Source organism: Pseudorca crassidens, chromosome 13 (assembly GCF_039906515.1).
Source record: "Pseudorca crassidens isolate mPseCra1 chromosome 13, mPseCra1.hap1, whole genome shotgun sequence".
NCBI classification, from domain to species: Eukaryota; Metazoa; Chordata; class Mammalia; order Artiodactyla; family Delphinidae; genus Pseudorca; species Pseudorca crassidens.
In genome coordinates, this window is record NC_090308.1 from 13,191,517 (window position 1) to 13,209,616 (window position 18,100).

The 18,100-nt window shown below is 38.8% G+C and overlaps 1 protein-coding gene across 2 annotated transcripts in view; it reads left to right on the forward strand.

Moving 5' to 3' along the window:
• RGS17 (regulator of G protein signaling 17) overlaps positions 1-18,100 on the forward strand; it is an 88,232-nt gene that overhangs the window by 58,718 nt on the left and 11,414 nt on the right. The window contains exons 3-4 of one of the 2 annotated variants that reach the window (XM_067701742.1): positions 12,251-12,340; positions 13,815-14,049. In XM_067701742.1, coding sequence (XP_067557843.1) covers positions 12,251-12,340; positions 13,815-14,049 — 325 coding nt within the window. The remainder of the gene's footprint in view (positions 1-12,250; positions 12,341-13,814; positions 14,050-18,100) is intronic. The other variant, XM_067701743.1, reaches the window with a different exon arrangement.

Sequence of the window (18,100 nt, forward strand, 5' to 3'; positions counted from 1 at the left end):
TGACAGGCAACAAATGCTCAATAAGCAACTGAACATGGACATGAACATTTGCTTTACTCCCTAGGTCACCCTCCAGAAAAGTTTAAGATTCAAACTGCCTCTGCCAACAGAATGCCTCGACCCTTCTCCAAGGAAGGCACACCGTTCTTCTTTTTTTTAATTTTATTGGAGTAGAGTTGATTTACAATGTTGTGTTAGTTTCAGGTGTACAGCATAGTGATTCAGTTATACATATACATATATTCATTCTTTTTCAGATTCTTTTCCCATTTCGGTTATTACAGAATACTGAGTAGAGTTCTCTGTGCTCTACAGTAAGTCCTTGTTGGTTATCTGTTTTATATATAGTAGTGTTTGTATGTTCATCCCAAGCTCCTAATTTATCCCTCCCCCCTATGTTCCCCCTTTGGTAACCATAAGTTTGTTTTCAAAATCTGTATGTTTCTGTGTTGTAAATAAGTTCACTTATATCATTTATTTTAAAATTAGTTTCCACAAATGAGTAATATCATATAATACTTGTCTTTCTCTGACTTACTTCACTTAGTATGATAATCTCTAGGTCCATTCATGTTGCCGCAAATGGCATTATTTCGTTCTTTTTATGGCTGAGTAATATTCCATTGTAGATATGAACCACATCTTCTTTATCCCTTCCTTTTTGACTCTATTTACTGTAAATGTACATTTTTTCTGAGTGTCACATTGCAGTGCTTAGACCATCAATGGAAAAATGGATGTGAAGAAAACAAAATACTAGATGAAAATATTATACCCAATTTCATTTAAGAGAGTAGAAAGAACCAAAACAGAATGGAGAAAGAAGATTAAATTAATTCCAGCTAGAAGCAAGCAAGAGCCAGCCCCTGCCTGGCCCGGTGGTGAGTGGAGAGGAGACGCCCCGGAAAGACGGAGCGCCAGGTGGGGCGGGGAGAGGACGTGGGCCTTACCAGGTCGAGATGTAGGAGAGTTCTGACACGGAAAGGGCGTTCCAAAGAAAACGAAGATGGGTCCTCAGGAGGGGAGAGGATGGATGGTGAGAGGAGCCTCGCTCCGTGAAGAAGCCCAGAATTCTAAAGTGACAGGAGGAAACAGACTGTAGGCGAAGAGACTGGGCAGCGCGTCCAAGGACAGCACTTGGCACTGAGACTTGAGTGCCGTCCACGGGCCCACATACCCCAGTTGGCTTCGAGTCATTTCAGGGTCATATCCGGGGAGGATCTCTCCATCTCAGCTGACGCACTGTATGTCGTGGTGGGGTGGGTGAGGGCCATCTGGGTCTCAAAGGGCAGGATGTGGTGGAGCTTCTCGATGACCTTGGCAATGGGCCACTGCTGGTCAGCCCCATGGCCACGCCTCCCTCTGCCCTGGACAAGGCTGCACACCTGGGGGGCTGGTCTGACGCCCAGCTCACTGTGCTGGTTTTCATACTAGTGACTCTCCTTCTGTTTGACATGCGTTTTTGTTTTCTAGGTGAGGGCCTTCAGTAAAATTATGCTATATGGATTTTAGAGTGGAATTCACAGCCATTCATATCAGTCAGTTGGCACTGGGCCTTTTCCTAAACGTGTACTAAAGTTTTAAAATAACTAAAAGTATATTTTGGCTTATAACATAACATTTGGCACATAGTAGGTGTTTAATTAATAATAAGGTGTTGAATGGTTGATGGAATTTGGATTTTCCAATTGAGTCTACTTTATAAAATATGGAAATTTGTATCACAGATTTTGTTTCTCAAAAATTACAGGTATATTCTTCTATCATTAGCATAATGATGTGGCGGGAACCACCAGATTTCTTCTTATGCACCATGTTCTTCATTCCCGTGTGTGTGTGTGTGTGTGTGTGTGTGTGTGTGTGTGTGTTAGTAGCAGTACTAGTACTAGTAGTAGTAGCAGTTAGTAGTAGAGAAAGGCCAGGATTCCAGGAGGGAGTGCTAAAATCTGGTTAGTACTACTGGGATATAAAGTCAAGAAGGACAAAATAGAAGACTAGAGACACAATGACAGGTAGTAAAATGCCTTTTATGGCATATTAAGACGTTAAGACTTTACACCTTTTTTGGTTATGGGAAGTGACTGAACATGCTTAAGTGAGAAGGGGACAAAGTCCATTTTATGTTTGAAGTATATCCCTGTGGAGACAATGGAAACTGTGTGGAAGGACAGGACAGAAACAGGAAGCATGTTAGAAGACTTCTGTAATAGTCTTGGTGAAAGATGCAAGGGGCTCAAAATGAAAGGTGATTAAAAGGAATGGAGAGATTCCAGTTTCAAGAAAAAGGAAGTACTGTCAACAATTTGCAGTAGACGTAAAGGAGAAGGGAAGGATAACGCCATTGCTTTGCTTGAGGGGCCGGGTTGATGGTAAGCCCATCAGATGAGAGAACGCTGGAACAGGAGGTGGTTTAGGCCAGGATAGGATGGTGGGTTGGGCTCGCTCCATGTGTGGTACCCAAGGATTAGCTGTGGAAATGATTTTGAAGCTTGCAGGGCATGTCTTGATTAGATATAACAATCAGGGAGTCATCAGCATACAATATACAGGAGATAAAAAGATGGCCCAGCATGAAGAGCAGTGAGCTACAGGCTGAAACCTCAAATGTAAATCCTTAAACCCACTACTGGGCATATATCCAGGGAAAACTATAATTCAAAAAGACACATGCACCCCAATGTTCATCGCAGCTCTATTTACAATAGCCAGGACATGGAAGCAACCTAAATGTCCATCAACAGAGGAATGGCTAGAGAAGATGTGGTACATATATACAATGGAATATTACTCAACCTAAAAAGGAACGAAATTGGGTCATTTGTAAAGACGTGGATGGACCTAGAGACTGTCATACAGAGTGAAGTAAGTCAGAAAGGGAAAAACAAATATCGTATATTAACACATATATGTGGAATCTAGAAAAATGGTATAGATGATCTTATTTGCAAAGCAGAAGTAGAGACACAGACATAGAGAACAAACATATGGATGGATACCAAGGGGGAAGCGGGGAGTGGGATGAATTGGGAGATGGGGATTGACATATATACACTATTGATACTAAGTATAAAATAGATAACTAATGAGAACCTACTGTATAGCACAGGGAACTCAGTGCTCTGTGGGGACCTAAATGGGAAGGAAATCCAAAAAAGAGGGGATATATGTATACATACAGCTGATTCACTTTGCTGTACAGTAGAAACTAACACAGTGTTGTAAAGCAATTATACTCCAATAAAAATAAAAATTTTTAAAAAGCCTTTAAAGAGAAAGCAGTGCAGCTCTGCAAACACAGAATGCAGAGACTAGACTGGGAGGTAACATACAAAACACACCACTGCGCAGGCACAGAAGCCCAGACAGTAAAGACTTTCACACAGAAGGGAATGATGGATGTTGCAAACACAGGAAGGAGGTCTGATGCGATAAGAATCATAAAACTTCTTGTCATCTGGCCTACCAGGAAGTTATCAGTGAACTCTGTGAGAATTAAGCATCTCCTTAGGGTGCACGAGGAAGAAGAATTCGGAGAGAAAAGCTGCTGAGTGCAGCCCTTTTCAAAGGCACTGAGATACCCTGATCTTTGGGCGGTGAAGATTCAAGTTGAGGGAAGCCAGTGTTCCCTTTCTGATTTAATCAAAGCAAATTATTCAATTTCTAAAACAATGTGAAATCCAGCCCTTCTAAATCCTGGCCAAATTACATGAGCGATCTGGACAAAGGTTAAGAACTGCCCACCCATCCCAGCCTCTGCAAATCAATAATAATACAGAAACTGAGGTTATGACATTTTGCTACCCCTAACCTATCTATAAAATGTCATAGTTGTGCTACATCTTATTGAAGTTAATAATTTTCATCTCTCTCATTGGAACTCTTTTTTTTTTTAACATCTTTATTGGAGTATAATTGCTTTACAATGGTGTGTTAGTTTCTGCTGTATAACAAAGTGAATCAGTTATACATATACATATGTTCCCATATCTCTTCCCTCTTGCGTCTCCCTCCCTCCCACCCTCCCTATCCCACCCCTCTAGGTGGTCACAAAGCACCGAGCTGATCTCGCTGTGCTATGTGGCTGCTTCCCACTAGCTATCTATTTTACATTTGGTAGTGGAACTCTTTATTAGTCCTTTTAAGCCTAACTTATTTAGGTCTAGGCCTGGTAGACCTATTAAAATCTGCCTGATGTTTTAGGACATCACTCAAGAATTACTAATTACTTGTCAGATAAGACAATAAAATCCACTTCTAGCAAATATGAAGTTGATTGTATAATAATTCTGCTTCATTGGGTTTTATAAATATTATAATTTTCGATGCTATAAAATTCATATCTTTGTTTCAGATATCGATATACTATATATTAATATATATTATATATATAATAACATTATATATATAATGTATATATTAATGTACATTTCATGCCTGGGAGCATGTGCTTCTAAGTAGAAAGCAAATTTCTGCCATTGCTACTTTTCTGTAACAGAAACATAGATTATTTAAAAGCACAAAACCCTTTTAATTGACCAATTACATAACAGTTGAATAATAACTTCATATGTTTCATTGTAAATAGATGTGGTCTTGCCATATTTAAAGATTACACACAAATTCTAATAACATGCCTTCCTCATATAAAGCCTACTTTCAAGAGGCAGCACTGGGGAGGGAAGAAAACCACACTGGAATTAGACCTGGATGCATCTCAGTCTCATAACATATAACTGTGAAATGTCTGGCAAGCTTTAGTTTCATCTGTAAGATGGGATTCACAACAGTTACTTTAGGGTGCAGTTTCTTTCAGGAACCCCTGAATCATCCTTTATTGATAGATATTATTTGCAAGTCTCAGGCTGAAAGGAAATTACCAGACTTTGGCCACTGTATGCTTAGCATGTTCTATTTCCATGTTGTCAGTTAATGTAACAGAACCTGTTTTCTGCATTCGGTATCCCTGGCCCTTTCTCCCCAGCTCTCACATGAACCAGCACAGGTATAACTTGGCATTCCCGGAGCACAGACCACACGCTCATTGATACACAGAGTGATGTGAGTTCATCACATCCTGGGATAAAGTCTCCCCACAGATCAGGACTGTTGCCTTCAATCATAGTTGTTTTCAAGGATGCTCCCACCTCAGCCCAAACATACTCACACACACAGTAACTGGAAAATCCCCCGGGGAAGAATGAATGGGTGGATGGGTAAGTGACCCTGCCAGCAAGCAGATGTTTTTCTGAGTCAACTGCTAGGGTTTTAACATTTTCATTGTCCTTTTTATAACAGAGACACAAGTTAACTAAAGCTAGAAGCTTGAGCTCCAACTTAACTGATGCATTTAAAGATCTGGATGATTACATGCCATTTTAATAACAGTGTCTACTAACTAAATAAAAGTCCATTTGGCTTTTTCGCATCCAAGATATTTGCTTTCCCACAAAAGCATCCACTAACTTAATTATGACTTACAGGGAAAATTACAGTGGGTTGAAGGAAGAGCTTAAAATAGGATTTCAGTCAACCTGAGAACTGAAGTAGAGGATTCTATGGATTGGTGTATGTTATAGGAAGTACATCTAAATATTCAATCCTATAATTCTCTTAATGTTAAGGCGGAAAAAAAGAAACTCTACATATGCCAAATAGGAGGCTTTGGTTATTTAACTGAACATCAGCTGACATAGTAGATCCAGATTTTAACCAGGTTATAACTTGCTAAATGCAGTTGGCATTTTAAACCAAATGAATATCCATGAACTTAAAATACATGGCTTAGAGTTTGAAACAAAAATTTAATACCAATAGAAAAAGGGAGTTTTTGAAACCCATCTTTTCCAACTGAAGCACGTATAGAGGGAAATTGGTAGCGCAGAGGGCGAGTATGAGAAGACAAAGTGATTTTGTTTTCAGTTTCCATGCAGCAAAAGAAGCAATTAGCATTTACATACAACCCAAACTGGGATTGAAATCGTTTGGAGAATCCACTTTCACAGTGGCTCTTTGAAAACATTTTAAATAACAAAAAAATTTCCTGCCTGTTGGTAGCTAAAAACCTTTTCTAATTCATTTGTTCTAAGAATGTATCACCCAAGATCTATATTACCCCAGCAAGAGACATAATTAGAGTTCAAACAGCTAATTATTGGAAAGGATAACTACGATGTTAATAGGATTATGCCTGACCCTTTTTTAAGACTAAAGTATCCCTAAATTAAATGACCTAGGGCGGGAAGTATCCAGAACATTTCCTAAATAGCAAAAAGGAAAACTGGGTGTAATTATGCACACCTGTCAAGATTAAATTTATCCCTTTTGAGTATATTTCACTCACAGAAAATTTGATGACTCTTTTCAAAGTCCTTAGAAAGATGTAATTATCAAAACCCCATACATGTAAGAATAGATTTTTTTTTCCAAATAAGGGTAAACGTAGAAACTTTCAGTTTTATTGAGTTGATTAAAATATTATATTTATAAAGGCAACATAGCCCTCTAGTGGACAGATTTTTAATAGCGGGTTATTTTACTTCTGATAGGCTTTAAATCTATGAAATAAAAGCTTAAACGAAATGAAACATTTGTTTTATAATATATGATACATGATTATGAAAAATAGGAGTACTTCTAGGGGCAATGATTTTTGGGGGTTTTTTGCTGTACGCGGGCCTCTCACTGTTGTGGCCTCTCCCGTTGCGGAGCACAGGCTCCGGACGCGCAGGCTCAGCGGCCATGGCTCACGGGCCCAGCCGCTCCGTGGCATGTGGGATCTTCCCGGACCGGGGCACGAACCCGTGTCCCCTGCATCGGCAGGCGGACTCTAAACCACTGCGCCACCAGGGAAGCCCTAGGGGCAATGTTTTTTGAGACAAGTGTTGTATAACATTCCAGACACACATTTCTAACCACCGTTCCCATCCTTACATACCAAGCTGTTCTACCAAAATGTAGAAATGAAAGAGATGAGGTTCAAGACATAGGTTTGATTATAACTGAGTTTTTATATGTCTGAAATTGTAGATCGTATATGGCTACTGTCCCCCCTTCTGCTCCCTTTTTTCTTCCTTTTTATAGCCCTTTCTAAGCAATGCATCAGTGCACCTCTCCTTTCCCTTCTTCCCAAAGTTGTCTTTGCCAGTGGGAGCGAGTTGTATGTCCCAGGGATGCTCTTTGCAGTAACAACATCTGTTCTGGAGTCATGAGTGGCACCACCTCTTCTTCCCCTTGTCAGGTTTTGTTGTCAACCTTCTGTAACAGCTCCTTTTTCCCTGGCAATCTCAAGTTCCTGGCAATCAAGAAGTTGCTCCTTGCCAATATCTGCTGTATATTCAGTCCTCTGGGCAATACCTCCTACAGACTGGCAGCTGTGGGGTAATGTTGTTAGAAGGGGCTGTGCCCTCCAGACATGGGTTTGTGATAAGAGGTTTACCCTTTCCAGACATTTAAGAGCAATCCATTTCTCTAAATACGTGAAAAGGTAAAATACCACAATTAATTCTTCTATATCAAGAGAAGAAGCATTGCACAGCGAAAATGAGCATGAAATAAGACGTCGGAAGGTGTGAGTTCCATTGCTAGGCCTGATATGTTTTAGTTGTGGGTATCGAGTAAGTCAACCTCGGTGACTGCTTTTTCTTAAATCAGATGGGAATGATTAATAACAAAGCCCCTGCTTACGTTACAGGACTGTTGTGAGGAAAGAAATGGTAAGGTGTTGTATGCGGAAGTGTTTTATAATAACAGCACGGTGTAAGTTTTTATTCCCTCTAGTTGAAATAAAAAACTCTTCGGTAAACTTGGAATTGTCATTTTAATATGCCACCAATTTGCCCTTCCACTGAATTAAGCATGTGTAATAATTTTCCTTTTTGTCACAAGTGTTTAGTTTAGTCTTTGCTTTCAACCTTGTGTAGTAGGTCACTACCTTTGTCCCCATTATGAATGGGGAAAATAAAGCTTGGAAAACCAAAATCGTCATCAAGGAGATATCTTTGAGATTTGGAGTCCACTTCATTGTTTTCTTGGCCTATTACATAACCACACCTCACTGACTATTCTAATTTATTGCTTCCATCCTGAAACGTCTGATTCGTCCATTTTGCTCTGCGTTGATATCATGCATTTTCACAACTCTACACGCTTTTACCCCCTCTGCTTGGAATCCTCCTTGTCTACGTCTCCATCTGGCAAACACATTTATTTCAACTCTCATTGCAATGCTCTGTGAGGCCTATTTAACTGTCAGAGCTCCTCAGTTTCAGAGCCTCTGTCTTGTTCATCCTGACTTTCCAACCCAGACACCGTTGCATAAATCAGGTGTCTCATACATATTTGTAAATCGTTGTTGACGCCTAAGTAAGGCTGTAGTATTATTTTACCATGGTATTTTGACTGAGAAAAATGACACATTTAAAGAATAACTTACCAATTTTTTTCAGAACCTGAAGGAAGTTGATTCCATTTTTGCACTGGGAAATTTGAGGTAGAATTGTTAAATATAAAGGAAAAGCTGATAGTACAATGTGAGAATATTAGAATAATGAATTGTCTTTACCAATGACAGTGGTTCTTTCTTGAGCCTATATTTTAATACAGTATAATACAGTTACACTGTATTAAATTTAAGCATAAATTTAACATAAATGTATTAAATGTATTAATTTATTAATTCCTCAGCTGAGTGTTTGTGTAAAGATATGTGGTTTTGTGATCAGCCTCTGCCCCAGAGTTACCATAGCTACTGCAAAGTTTTCGTCTTATTTGCAACCATTTCAAGGATTCTCCCTAAGAACCAATTGTTTACTGAAAGTAGACTGTCTTCCAAAAGAGTCCCCACACATAGCCATGATGATGAACCAGTAGGTAAGCTCGTTAAAGGGCAGTAGGTAATGTTTTCCATACCCCACTGCCCAAACTCCCCTGTAAACAAACAAAAAAATCCACCCGCACACAAAGAGGGCATATTTCCTTATTTTCTGAAGTATACCAAATGTATTTCTCTCTTCTCAACATCACTATTTGAGACAATCTCTAATAAGATTTTATATGCTTATTTTAGTATTCTTAGCATAGGCTATTGGAATTTTCTCCCATAAAATATTTCAGCTTTGATCAAGACTCCCACAGTGAGCATTGTATATGCATTCTGTTCTCTTCATGGCTTTAGTTGTTTAAAAAGTGGAATTGTTAGTTCAAAATATTACAAGCATTGTAAAAGTGAAAAAGAACACGTCTCTACATGACCCCTCACGTTAAGCTTGATGTTTTCCCTTTAGAGCTTTTCTCCAGCACATATGTATATATATACGTTGATCCAGAGCAAATATGTCCTGTATTTTATTACCTTAAATGAACCCACTGTATTACTTAGAGCAGGACCAAGTAAAATTGGGGACAGACATTAGTCATGCCTAAGACAGATGGCAAACAGTCTAGCACCAAGTCTCCTATCATTTTCTCCATTTCTCTTCATCTTAAAATGGCATTATTTTAATGGTTCTTGATAATGGAAACTTTGAAACCAATTTTTAAAGAACAGTCCTAAAGGACAGTTGATTAAAAAGGACACATCGATTGCTAAAGGTCAGTTTCTTTCTACAGGGCAATGTTGTGTCCAATATTAGATCAAGAAATGGAGGAAACGGTGAACAGTTAGGCACTTACTGAATGTCTGTTTTAAGTAGTTTTAGTACAGATGTGTGTCCATATTTTACCATCTGTAGAAATCAAAGATATAAACACAACCCAATACTTCATAATGATCACTCTAATATGGTGGCATTTGGGATGTTTGTAAATATCACAGAAACAGATACAAGAGCCAGAATTCATCTTCAGAAACTTGTGAGTCATGTATGTAGATTCCAGATTTGTTGCTCCACAGCAAAGACACAATGGAGAACACATTTTTTCAACGATGCTGTGTTTTAAAGTTTTTCAAATAAGGATACCTGCATTGGTGTGGCATGCTCCATAGGATACTGTGTGGAAACGTAACTGAAACAAATTCTCAAGGAGTTTATTATTTAATCAGCAACGCAAGCTCATTTTCCAGTCTTTATATAGTCCCTCAGTATGTGTGCACACACACATATGAGCTCGGTGAAGCTTGGCAGAATGAGTACTAATTTCCTATTTAAATGTGATCTTTCTAGGATTTACCCCTCAAGTTGCATATTTTATACATTTGGCATCATTAGTTTCTCCCAGGAAATTTCACAGAATATTGTCAATGGTGTCTTCCTATCTCCTCCCACCCACTTTCCCATAATTACCGGAAATACATCAAATTCCAGAGGGGCACTCTTACTCAAAGACACTTTGAGAAGTTAATGATGCTGCCCTCCAACACATTCCTAACCTGCAGACACAGTCACAGCTCGGCAGGCAGAGACTCAACCAGCCGCTCTCTGAATCCCCCCTCGCTGCTTCCTCGCGGCTCCCCACGCTGAAGGCTGAGAGGGGTCTGGAATTGCTGACTACCATGCAGAGCAATCCTCAGTCTTCTGGACATTTGAGTAACAATCAAACTATAGTTTCTGCTTCCCAGAATTCCTTGGGCCGTACCACCTTTGTGAGAGGTTTCTCCTTTTCTACACCAGTAGATCTGCCACGTTCCCTATAAACTGGTAGAGGAGGACTTAATTTACTTCCCTCTGACATTTTTTTTTTTTCATTGACGTGTCCTGTTTCTGACTGAAGAATCCTTTCCACTTCCTATTGAGTTCTCTTTTCTCCAGGTGGTCCAATTTCGCAACTAAGTTTTCCATCTAGTCCTACTTTCAGCTGTAGATTGACCCCTTTGCCTTCCCGTCTTTGCTACATTCTCTCCATCCTCACCCTTGCACCTCAGAATGAATGAATGAATGAGACATCTCTCCTCTTCCCTTACCGGATGTTCCAGGTCAATAATAGCTAATTGTTGGAAGCTTTCGCGCACTAAGACACAGCCATGTTTGGTGCCGCTTTTCTGCATTCACATAAGTACTCTATTGCCTCAGTGCCTATCAGACAGCATGGTTCATAATAACAATTACAGGGCGGCTCAAGAGAATTGGGTTCAAATTCCAATCATACCGCATATTTAGTGCCTGCCTTTGGGCCAACCTACCAGACAGCTCTGTGCCTCACTTTGCTCATCTGTAAAATGGGGATAGTAAAATTAAAGTAAATTAAAGTAAAAGAACAGCGCCTGGCACATAATAGGTACTAGGAAATAATAGTTTCCATTTCCCTTTGTTGAACAGATAATGAATGAACAACTGAAAGAGACATCATCTAACTTCTTTTGCTCTCTGACAGGCTCTCATGAAGCTTCTCGGCTTCTAGACAGAGGGATCAATTTGCTAATTCAGTAGCTTAGCTCTTCCAAGGCCACTGAGTTATCCTCCCCGCCCTGCTTCTTAATATCTGCCCTCAACCCCCTCATCACGTTGTCTGCACCTAGAACCCCACAACCCTGCTCAGCTACCGTTTACCTGAATCAGACAATTCTTATCCTTGTTCTGGGTTACTAAAGCCCATAGGATTATCCTAGCTCCTGTAGTCCTGTAGAATTCCCAAATTTATGTCCCAGAGACACAGAGACGCCTCCCACTCAATGCTCTAATATCCAAACCCCAAAGCCTCAGAGTGACTGGCTTTTCCCTCTTGAGATGTTGGAGGTTTACTTAAAGGGATGAAAGGGCAAAGAAAAAATCAAATATAAATCCTGTCGCTCGAACTTGAGTGGATGGAGGAATGATGACAGAAAACCTGGTCTGCAGAGAAGGGTGATGTGAACTTAGCAAATTCTGTTGTAGACTCTGATACACTTTATCTTTTTAGCAATCAAGGGGGAAAAATCAATGGAAAACAAACTATGAATAGAACTAACCAAAAATCAAAATGGCATTACACTAAGGAGTAATGTAATGATATATATCAAATATTAAAGCATATAATCATGTAAGTTATCTCGGAGATTTTAAGTAATTTGAACTATGCATGGATGAAGTCCGAATGTATAACAGTATCCATTTTCTGAGGTTATGATTTACTTTATTTTATTAAATAATGATTCTCTTTCCTTTAGTTGACATGGGCTTACCCAACATTTAAAAATGGTATTGCTCTTTTTGTACTCTAAATACTCACACATAGTTGAAAATAAAATTCTTCCATGAAATATTTTCCTGGAATTTTTTTCTTTTCTTTAAATAATTGGTTTTCCCTCGACAAAATAAAGTGTTATACTACATTACAGCCTCACTGTTAGGAATGAAGAAAGAGGGGAAAACGCAGGAAGACTCACACATACCACAAAAATGGAGAGTATCCAGGTCCTAGAGGAATGGTGAGTGTGATTCACGTTGTAATTGTGTCTTGCATGTACGTGCTGTGTACATCTACCCAATGCTTAAACATAATCTCTTGCTTCCCAGTAACTCCTCAAAATGGTTTTGTGAAATGAATGCATACTTAGTCTGGGAGATCTTATTTTGTGATTGCAACTGCTTTTTATCCCTTTTTTTTTTATTAGCTCTGTTAAACTATCAGCTAAAACATTGCTTGAGTTTATCCTTCCCTTTCAAAAAACAATGATTGATACATGAATTAACCTCTCCCCCTAAACTGCCCTAGTTCTCTACTTCCCTTTTCTGAGAATATTTTTAAGTTGTTATCTTTATAGAAGAGTCTAAAACACACACAGAAAAGATATGGAACTACCTAAGTCAGTGAGAAAGGGCACCCAGCTGTTCCTCAGTCCCATTTCCATTGGAAGGGACTCTAATTAAGTATTTTCGCCAAACTGAGAAGTTGAAATGCAGTATCCACAGAATAGAATTAAAATACAAGCAGATTATTTGTTTAATGATATGTACTTTCTTTTTCTACTTCTTATGAGAAGGTTTTAATTTTGATGCTTCATAGTAATTTTTCTGTCTTTTACACTTTTTTTGAAACAAATGAGGAAGTTCAGACATTTTGGAATAATAGCAAATCTATATAAAATATTTGGTCAAAAAGGTAAGATAAAATATAAGAATTTTTTGACCAAGCGTATTTTAGGTTGGAAAATTATTAAACAGACGAATGAATGGCAAGGCAAAATCAGGACCAATTTAACCATAAGAATCTCCAAGCTTCTATCCTTTACTTCTTTGATGTATAAGCAAAGGAAGTAATAACTGGTGGTTTCTGCAGGAAAGTAGTCGCTGAAAACCTGAATATAGGTATCTAAAAAGTCCCTGATGTCATTATAATTGTCCTGTGCTTTTTAACTGTGATAACTCCATTCATAGGTAACAATTCGCTCATAATAGTTACCAGAATAATTATTAAAGTTTAGGAAAATATGTGACAAGTGCACACAATGTATTCTTATTTTGATTCAGTGAAAAATGAAAAGACAGCGACCAGAGATGAAAAGAGAAACTGTATCTTATGGCTTGGAAATGAAAATCTAAATCAGATGCAAACAAAAAAGTTCAGTTTGCCTTTCAAAGTAATGCATAGGCTTGCAGTCGATTGTTTGGGTTCAAAAATGCCCAGGCTTCATTCATAGGTCATCTATGATGACCACGTGCAGAGTGTGTGTAGCCCCTTGCTACTTGAATGCTTGACTCCCTAACACATAGCTTGTACCTACACGAATTTTTGTCAAGACCCAGAAATCTCTAGCCCAGTCCTGGCAGATGTTTGCCAGGTCAGGCTGGACTGAGTCTCAATGACCACTAGATGGCAGCAATTGCATGGCATTTCTACCTGCAGCTCACCATCCCCGCACCAAAGTTGCTTTTGATAACGGCCCCATTCTGTCTCTGCAGCCAAAACCCCACTTCAGATGAAGTCTTGTCCTGGTCTCAAAATTTTGACAAGATGATGAAGGCCCCGGCAGGAAGAAACCTCTTCAGAGAGTTCCTCCGAACAGAATACAGTGAAGAGAACCTACTCTTCTGGCTTGCCTGTGAAGACTTAAAGAAAGAGCAGAATAAAAAAGTAATTGAAGAAAAGGCCAGAATGATATACGAAGATTACATTTCTATACTCTCACCAAAAGAGGTAAAAATCTGGAAAATATTGATGTGAGCTTCTTAGACCAAGGATGAACCTAAAAGGACTTCTGTCCAAATTGAGTAATGAATGCACGGGGTGTGGACAAGCTAGAAGTCTTGTCTTGGTAGATAATCTATATTCCATTCTACCTGAATCTACCTGAACACGTGTTTCAAGGTTAGGTCTCCCCAGTATGCTTTGATCATTTATCTCTAGCTGAATCATGTGATAGTCTACTTGCTTTTCAGAACTACCATTAGGAAGCCTGGTAATACAAGTTGCCGTGACTTAAAGTGGAAAAGAAGAACTTACTTTGGGGCAGTGTTTCTCAAAGTGTGATCCCCAGATCACCTGTATAGGAATCACCTGGAGCATTTGTTTGAAAAGCAAATTCTCGAGGCTGACCCAGGACTTCTGAATCTGAATTTTGGGAAATAGAGCCCAGGAGTCCATACCTTTAACAAGTTTTCCACATACGTACTAGTTTGAAAACCTCTGGTATAGGGGAGAAAAACGAAAACAAAAGAAACCCTGCCATGTTGATGCTTATGATAGAATTTTTACAGAACTGAAGTATGACCCTTTAGGACCCATTAATATTCTTGGGGGAGAGATGTGTAATGGCAATCATTTTACTTGTTCTGGTTTTCCTGTTATTTATAAGTGCAAGCTATTTTTCCCATTGCCAGAATGTACCTGATAAACAAGGAACGTTTCAAGCAACCGGATTGACACCGTTCCATTAGCTTTCTAAATATCAGTTTGCTCCTGAGAAACGGTCCCGCTACCAGAGTTAACAAGCATTTGGTGAGGGAGGGGCTGAGAGCGTGCCTGGCCTCTGAAGTGCCGAGTGACTTAGTTCCAGCAGGGCTTTTCAGAATTTGAACTTAGAATTTCCTAGAATGCCTTCTCTTCTGCACGCCACCCTCTTGCTCTCTTTTCTGTCTCTCTTAATCCACTGTGACTTTACCTGTGCATTTAAGTGTTCTGACCTGGTGCTGTCTGCCTCCGGACTTTATCCTCCACACCCCTCTCCTGCACGCGGACGTTTATTACATCCCCTAGAGACAGGTATCTGTCTCCTCTAGCGTTTGGTGCGGCCCTTACCTTTAAATCTGTAACATGAGTTTGTGTCTGGTCTATCAGCTCTGTGCTTGGGATGCTATATAAGCTATTTCACTTCTAATCAGATATACCTAAGTAATTTTTTAAAGATGTATCCGTTCGTGCCATTGGTATTCCAGAGTACTCCAATAGCATTGTCTCTGCAAAATGAGAAACCTTGAATTGGATACACAAAAGATTGTCTTAATTATTATTTCCTGCATTAACACAGAAAAAGTATTCATAGAAACAAGGTGGGGAGAAATTTTTCTATAGCCTCAATACATTTATTACTGATGCCACTTTGTATTTCTAACACCATTAAAATTCTGCATCCTAAAAATACATTCTTCAGGTTTCTGGTCTCTCTAGAACCTCAGCATCTAACCAGTTCTACTTGAATTTTATTAGTATATTAAGTTCACCTTCATTTTTATTTAATATTGCAATACAAGGCAAATATATCAAATAATCCAAATGTGCCCCAAGATGTGCTTCTCTTGTCCATAAGTACACATAATTACAGAGTCTTTGGGAAGATTATCTATCCCATCTCTCTCCCCCAAATATGTAACATGTATCATTTGAAAATGATTATTGTTTAAATTATCTAGTCCATTCCTTTGTACTGTGTATCCTCTTAAAATGATGACTGTCCCATTTTAAAACAATGTTAGTAGAAAAAGTGCTCTCTATATTAAGTACATACAATTCCTTTATTTTACAGTCTCCATTTTCTAATTTTAAGTTTTTGTGGGAAACACTTCCCCACTGTTCTCACAGCTCTTGAGTTTCAGATGTCACTCATTGATGGAGCTTTCTAAAATACTTAGTTTTCACAAAATTACTTCTTCTCTGGGCCACAGTTTAGAGATATCATAGTTATTGATTACTGAAATATAAATTATTGGATTTTCATTATTTTGCAAAAGTAATGGAGTTTTGTTTTAACCAAATTTCTTTACTTTGAACATGAGTTTCACCAAAAAGTCATTAAAATATTATTTCTTGAATAAGAACATGACCTTTCCTAAACTAAATAGACTAATATTTAGTGTAATAGCCTCTCTCCTTTAATATTCTCTAAATACCAGAGGCAGAGGTAAAATTCAAATTTTTATCATCTGGCTACTTGTTTGCTGATATATAAATAATTCTCAACATAGAATCTAAGTGATTGGACTGTATGAAGTACCTCTGTTTAGCCAACTGATGGCTCTCCTGTCAACATAGTAATTACACTTATTATTTAGCAGCAAAATTGAATAAACCCAAAGTAGGCAATTATAAAAGATAATTGTTAAGAAGTTACATTTTAAGCCCACGTATAGATATATTTACTTTTGAGCCCAGTCAGGTGACTTGACTCACTTATATACTCCCAAAATGGCACTCACTTTCTAGCTATCCCAGGGCCCTTTCCAAAATATTATATCTCACTGACCTTCTATGCAAACACTTGTCCATTTCTAATCAACAATACACTGCTAACCGTTTAGTGATACTGTGTTATCACCCTTCAAGTTTTGTTTTCCACCACTGGAGAGAACACATGTCCCATCCAGAGAGCCCTGACTATATAGAAGTAAGAACACTGAACTAACACTCGGGTGGACAGATTCTAGTCCATGCTTAGCTCCAACTTAATTGTGTGGCCTGGGATAAATCAGTTCACTTTTTCTGGGCCTCGGTATTCAGTTGATTTGTTTATAAAAATCAAAATTCAAAGGGGCACAGAGGATAGTAAACCAAGTCCAGAATGGCAGCTGTAAGGCCCTTGTGGTGCTACTGCATTCTCCCCTCCAAATGTCATGGCCAATTAGTCACGGTCTTCCTCACTGCTGTACCCAGATTCAACCTCAGAGTCTGTCTTAACATGGTGCTCTGAGCAACCACTGCAAGGCCATCGGAGTTGGGAATCTACTTCCCGCTTTGGAGCCAGACAATCTTTTTCTACTCAGAATATTTTTAAAGAATATGAACATTTGAATCATTTGTAAAATGGTAATAACTAAATAACTGAAAATTGTCAGGACTTTATTCTTAACCAGAACCTCAGTTTTCTTCACTAGACTTTCATTTTACTTTAACTAGATCGGGTCATCATGTTGCCCTTTGTTAAACGTTAAGGAGGTCTACATTCTTAATATTATATATGCATTGGGGCTTCCCTGGTGGCGCAGTGGTTGAGAGTCTGCCTGCCGATGCAGGGGACGTGGGTTCCTGCCCCGGTCCGAGAGGATCCCACATGCCGCGGAGCGGCTGGGCCCGTGAGCCATGGCCGCTGAGCCTGCGCGTCCGGAGCCTGTGCTCCGCAACGGGAGAGGCCACAACAGTGAGCGGCCTGCGTACCACAAAAAAAAAAAAAAAAAAAATTATATATACATAGCATATTTCCTTCATGAAGCCAGAGTGCTGAATGTTACATTTCGTTGTTTTAAGATCATGTTATATGCATTTTTAATAATTTGGATGTTATGTTATAAAATACATGTTTACAACCAGGAGGCAATATAACTTCCACTCTCGGCATAGCATGCATTTCAAGAGGGGAAATGACCAAATTTTAAATTTAAAAAAAAAAAATCTAAAAACAGACAAAAATAACATTTCTTTCAAAAGTGAATTTTCTTTTTTGTCCTCAAAGGGAAAACAAATGGACGTAATAAAGAGGAATTTAAGATGAATAGTAGGCTTGCACATCACAGATGCCAGTGGCAACTTATATTAAGTATTGAAAAGACAAACCCAGCAAAATAAGGAACTTTAATAAAAAGTCTGCTTAAAAGTTATGACCAACTTAAACAGCATTGAGCTGTTGAATAAAGAAATATCTATAAATGCTGAAACAACTGTAAGACTTATGGGAATTGAAGAAAACTATGTGTGTTCAGATATCTAGTGACAGCACTGTCCTTAACCAGGGCTGTAATCCAGCCCCACCACTTAACCA